Source organism: Lycium ferocissimum, unplaced genomic scaffold (assembly GCF_029784015.1).
Source record: "Lycium ferocissimum isolate CSIRO_LF1 unplaced genomic scaffold, AGI_CSIRO_Lferr_CH_V1 ctg210, whole genome shotgun sequence".
In the NCBI taxonomy this organism is placed as follows: Eukaryota; Viridiplantae; Streptophyta; class Magnoliopsida; order Solanales; family Solanaceae; genus Lycium; species Lycium ferocissimum.
Genome location: NW_026719420.1, coordinates 47,585 through 54,099, shown reverse-complemented (window position 1 = coordinate 54,099; position 6,515 = coordinate 47,585). Strand labels below are relative to the sequence as shown.

The window sequence follows — 6,515 nt, the reverse complement described above, 5'->3', positions numbered from 1 at the left end:
TCCATAGTCATCATCTTCACTTTAATACTTTGGAACTTCTTTACTATGATTCTCTTCTTTTATAGGACTTGCTAAACCTTCAAATCAACTTAATCATGAGAAATAGGATGGAGAACATACGTTACACTAGAAGAACTTCACCCCACTCAACTTCTTCCAAGACCAAATTCATCACAACATTAAGTAGAGACATGAACAATCCTTCTCCATGAATTAGCTTGGATTTTTGGAGTTTGATCCTCTTTTGTGATGGTTTAGAATGTTTTGGAATGGTGGAGAACCTTCAAGAATACTCTTATAATGGAGAAACAAGTGTGGAAGATTCTAGAGAGGTGTGAAGATGTTAGGAGATTTTTAGAGGGTTGTGGAGTTGAAGAAAACTGAATAAAATGAAGTGTAAGGGCCCTTTTATAGGTGCCAAGCTTGAATTGGGCTGGGTCACCACATAAGTGGGACTTTAAGTGAGCTTTCCGGATTCTCCGCCCAGGTCCGTATTTCTCTGGCTATCCGTTTTAAAACGCTCATAACTCCCTACTCCGATGTTGTATTGACGAACGGTTTGTTGCGTTGGAAATTAGACTCGACGAACTTCATTTTAGCTCTTGAAATACCTCAAAACTCCTGATATACCTAGAGATATACCCCTCTAAAATTGACCCAAAAGTCTGTCCAAAATTCTGCCAACTTTTTTCCAAATTTGGACAAATTTATTTTCTTTGATTTGCTTAGTCCCGGAATCTTCCGAAACTCTCCAAACATGATAATTATCATTAATCATATTGATAATAGTCATGTCCTTTGGTTCCAATGTTGTCCTTCTCCGTTACGACTTACGAGATCGTAATTCATTCTTTACTTCATTGTTACGTACTTCCCATGGCTTGTACCTTCCAAAGCTTCATGGGACATCTATGATAATCCATTAATATGGTGAATTACGTGGCATGCTCATGTTTGAAAGTGCAAGGTGTAACAGTTCATTACATGGATGATTGTTTTTCCCTATTCTATTACAAAAGTACGATTACAAGCAAAAGATATGATTACAGGGAAATGATAATGGGATTACAAACAAATGGAGTCCTAAATGTAGTATATCTTAAGTGCATCTGCATTGATAGATTTGGGCCATTCTTGTCCATCCATCTAGGCTAGGACCACGACTCCTCTCGAGAGTGCTTTTCTGACCATGTATGGTCCTTGCCAATTCGGCACAAATTTCCCTTTGTATTCTTCTTGGTGAGGGAAGACTCTCTTGAGTACGAGTTGTCCAATTTTGAAGAGCCGGGCTCTAACCCGTTTGTTAAAAGCTCGGGATATTCTCTGTCTGTATAGCTGTCTGTGGCATACTGCCACCATTCTTTTTTCATCGATCATGGCTAGCTGCTCATAGTGGTTTCTGACCCATTCTGCATCATTCAGTTCTACTTCTTGGATGATCCTGAGTAAGGGAATATCCACTTCTGCGGGTATGACCGCTTTTGTGCCGTAGACAAGGAGATATGGGGTTGCTCCGGTAGATGTCCAAGTCGTTGTTCTGTACCATAATAAAGCATAAGGCAGCTGATCGTGCCAATTCTTGTTGTTATCGATCATCTTTCGCAAGATTATTTTGATGTTCTTGTTAGCAGCCTCTACGGCTCCATTCATCTGTGGCCGGTAAGCGGTAGAGTTCCTGTGAGTTATCTTGAATTGTTCACAGATGTCTTTCATCATATGGGTATTCAGATTTGCTCCATTGTCTGTTATGATAGACTCGAGCACACCAAAACGGCATATGAGATTGTTCTTGACGAAGTCAGCCACAACTTTCTTGGTCACTGATTTGTGAGAAGTTGCTTCCACCCACTTGGTGAAGTAGTCGATGGCGACTAAGATGAAACGATGTCCGTTGGATGCCGGTGGCTCCATGGGTCCGATGACGTCCATCCCCATGCCACAAATGGCCAAAGGGAGCTCATTGCATGTAGTTCTGTCGGAGGAACCTTGATTAAGTCTTCGTGTATCTGACATTGATGGCATTTTTGCACAAATTTATAGGAGTCATGCTCCATGGTCATTCAGTAGTATCTTGTCCTGAAGATCTTCTTAGCCAGGATAAATTCATTCATGTGAGGTCCACATGCCCCCGCATGTACCTCTTTCAGCAATTATGTGGCCTCTTCGGCGTCTACGCGTCTGAGTAACCTGAGATCGGGTATCCTTTTGTATAACACTTCTTTATTTAGGAAGAATTCGTTGGCTAGTCTTCTGATGGTTTTCTTTTGATTTGCTTAGCTTTATAGAGAATACTTTCCTTTATCCAAGTATGCCTTGATATCGAAGTACCATGGTTTGCCATCTGGCTCGGCCTCAACCTGTGCGCAGTGAGCCTGTTCTTCCTTCAGAGTGATCTCTAGGGGATCAATGTGGGTACTCTCGGGGTGCTGAATCATGGAGGCTATTGTAGCCAACGCATCAGCAAACTCGTTCTGAGCCCTTGGAGTATGCTTGAAATCGATGCTTTTAAATCTCCCCCACAATCTCTGTACCAGATTTACGTATGGCAGTATTTTATCATTCTTGGTCGCCCAATTTCACTTCACTTTATTTATGAGCAAGTCGGAATCCCCGATTACTAGCAACTCTTGTATGTGCATGTCCAATGCCATCTTGAGGCTGAGAATACATGCTTCGTATTCAGCCATGTTGTTAGCATATCTGAATTTGAGCTTTGCGGCCATCGGATAGTGTTGTCCTGCTTCTGATATCAACATTGCTTTGATACCGGATCCTTTATAGTTGACTGCTCCATCAAAGAACATTTTCCAACCCGAGTATGGTTCGGTATCTCTTCTTCTATAGTCATTACTTCTTCGTCTGGGAAGAAAGTCGATAAAGGTTTTAGTTCATCGTCAACGGGACTTTCTGCCACCAAGTCAGCTAGGGCTTGTCCTTTGATTGCTGTTTGTGCTACGTATACAATGTTGAATTCGCTTAGCAAAGATCTGCCATTTAGCTAACTTTCCAACGAGCATCGGTTGCCAAAAGATATATCTTAAGGGATCCATTCTGGAGATGAGGTGAGTGGTGAATACCGACAAGTAATGCCTTATCTTTTGGGCGATCCATGTCAGGGCACAACATATTTTCTGTACGAGTGTGTATCTTGACTCGCAGGATATGAATTTCTTGCTCAGGTAATAGATGGCATGTTCCTTTTGCCTTCCCCATCATGTTGGGCGAGCATGCACCCAAAAAGCATTTTCTGATACTGACAGGTACAGTAGCAGAAGACTCCCTTGCCTGGGTGGAACTCGGATAGGACGATTGGAAAGGTATTTCTTGATTTTATCAAATGCCTCTTGGCACTCCTCCGTCCATTTTATGGGGGGTTCTTTCTTGAGCAATTTGAAGATTAGTTCCACGATCACAGTTGACTGGCTATGAATAGCCCGATGTAGTTCAGCCTTCCCAAGAAGCTCATGACTTCTTTCTTGGTTTTGGGAGGCGACAGTTCTTGAACTGCCTTGATTTTCATAGGGTCTAACTCAATGCCTCTTCGTCTAACTATCAAACCTAACAGCTTACTCACAGGCACTTTAATGCGCACTTCACCGGGTTTAACCTCCGGCTGAACTTGCGAAGCCTGTCGAAGAACTTACACAGGTGCACGATATGCTCTGAGCTTTCCTTTGACTTTATGATAACATCGTCCACATAGACTTCAATGTCTCGATGCATCATGACATGAAACAGGCTAGTCATGGCACTTATATATGTGGCGCTGGTTTTCTTGAGGCTGAACGGCATTACCCGATAATGGTAGACTCCCCAAGGGGTGATGAAGGTTGTCGTCTCAGTGTCTTTTTTGCTCATGAGTATATATAATTTAAAAGGAATCTGGCCCCACCTGGATTTACGGTCAACTTTACTGTCCGTAAAAATTATACGGTCTGTATAATCGAATCGTAAATCTTGACCAGTGATACGCCTCTTTTAGGAATCAATTTACGGTGAGAGTCAGCCAAATATACGGTCCGTAAAAATTATACGGTCCATATAATTTGACCATAAATCTTAACCAGTTGTTCACCCTTTCTGGGACCAGTTTATGGTGGAGGTTAGCCAGATATACAGTCCGTAAAAACTTGTTACACCTCGTCATTTTGTACGTTGAGATTCGTTAGATGTTAGTTGTCTAAATCATGGACACTGGAGTAATCGTCTAAGACATATGAGATTATATGTGCTTATTTTATGGTTATGAGGGTTTAAGTTCATGAAATAAGCTATGGAAGGATTTGAGAACAAGAGAATTAAGGAAATTAAGTTTGTTGGAACTTTGGGAAAACTTGACAGAATTTTGGACAAGATATTTTATCCAACTCGAGAGAGGTATATCTCCTGGAATATGAGGAGTGTGGTGTGTTTTATCTATCCAAATTGAATTTCATTGAGTCTAGTTTCCAACGCAGCAAACTGTTCATCAATGTGACCTCGGAGTAAAAAGTTATGGGTGTTTTAAGACGGACTGCTCGAGCAGAGAAATTTGACGGTTCAGTTTGACGGACCGCAGAACTTTCTGTGGCCCGTCAAATGGAATTTTTCCCACCGTAAAACAGTTCTAGTGAGGCCATTTTAGGTGGTCCATTTGACGGACCAATTTGACGGAGCGTCAACTATTCTGCGGTTCGTCAAAGTGGCCGCAAAAAGTAAGTCGGTACTCGACTTTTTGATGTTATAAATTTGACCCAAGGTTTATTTTTCACCATTTCCACCTCAAAATTCATCCAAATATTCTCCAAAACCCTCTCCTCAAGTTCATATGCTAATCAAGGCTAAACCCAAGAGGATCAAGAGATTCAAGTGCTAAAAAGTTCACTAGGGTTAGTAAAGCTCAAGTATCTACTTGTTGTTGAAGTTGGAGGATTTATCCTAGTTAAGTAATATGATCCAGAGCTTGCTCTTGTGTGATTAAGGTAATTTTTCACATCTATTGCATGTTGTTGAGGTTTTTTTATTCTTATACAATTTGGGTTGAAGGAGGAAAAATGAAAAGAGAGTTCAATTATGAATTTTATAATATTTTGACCTATAAATTAACTTGATTTATAATTTTTGGCATGTTATGAGTATAATCTTATTATGAGTGGTAATAATGATGATGAGGAAGCATTGTATACAAGTGTATAAGGAGTGTGTTGAAGTTATTGTTATGGGTTGATTATGAAAAGGAGTTTTAGGATTGAATGGAGCATAACTTGAATGTAATCTCTTGAGTATGGGATTATTGATGTTGCTATTGTCATTTGGGAGTTGTTTTGGAATTTGGTAGAAGTAGATGAAATAGGGGAAATGCCCAATTTTTGCTAGCTCACAAATTACTCTAGTTTGAACTTAAGAGTATTTTCAAGACTTAACTCCGATATGAATTATCTTGAATATAGATTTGCGAGCTTGGGAGGAAAAATATTAAGTAGTTGAGGAGACGAAAAGGTATGTAAGGCTAACCCTTCTTTCTTAAGGCATGATTCCATTGTTGTACACCTATACATGAAGTTCACCATGTCTTCCATGATGCCTCCATTCCTAGAAGTGCTAAAATTCATAGTTCTTGATAACTCTTATGATATCATTGATCTCATCCTACGACAGTTGGTCCTTTAAGGAAAGGTATAGTGATGAGGACGATGATGTTGCTTTGTGGACCTATACATGATATCCATAATATTCCTATTCCTAGGTTCATAATTCTAAAGATTCTCATGATATTGTTGACAATGTTCCTTGTGATGATAATGAAAATGATTATGATAATAATTTAAATTCCAGAGATGCCATCTAAGATATTTGCAATGTCCTATTCCTAGAAATGCTAGACGTTCATGACTTTCAAGATTCTTGAGATATTATTAGTAAAAGCTCTTCATAGCAATGATGATGATGATGATGATGATGATGATGATGGTAATTCCATAGTAGCAAATCGGGGGTTTACCGACTTTATGTGAACTCGATAGAGTTGTAATGTTTCCTTTGGATACTCATGGATGTCATATATGTATATAGCTATTTGTGACACTGAGCTTATATGGCTGGGTATGATATGTATTGCGCACACACACTGCAGTTGGGTACAGATAACACTGAGCCTGTCATGGTCCGGTACGAATAACACCGAGCCTGTCAAGGCCGGGTATGAATAACACCGAGCCTATATTATATGGACGGGTATGGAATTATGATAGATGTATATGATTTTGAAAGAAAGCATGCCTAACATACGCCTTCAGAGGCACTTTCAGATATATAAAGTTATACAGATATATTCAGACATACAGGTTGACTCTCATGTCTCAGATTCCTTTCATGATTCCTATGTATATGTTGTTTTCATGCCTTACATACTCGGTACATTATTCGTACTGACTCCCCTATTGCTTTGGGGGTGCTGCGTTTCATGCCTGTAGGTCTGAGATACATGTTGGTGATCAATCTATTAGGATGTCAGCTCAGCGGATGAGGTTGATGCA

The 6,515-nt window shown here is 40.0% G+C and overlaps 1 protein-coding gene across 1 annotated transcript; it reads right to left on the bottom strand.

Moving 5' to 3' along the window:
- Nucleotides 1-1,146: 1,146 nt before the first annotated feature.
- Nucleotides 1,147-2,022, bottom strand: LOC132043097 (uncharacterized). Its single transcript, XM_059433588.1, has one exon. It carries the CDS (start codon nucleotides 2,020-2,022, stop codon nucleotides 1,147-1,149), a length of 876 nt encoding a protein of 291 aa, XP_059289571.1.
- Nucleotides 2,023-6,515: the final 4,493 nt, after the last annotated feature.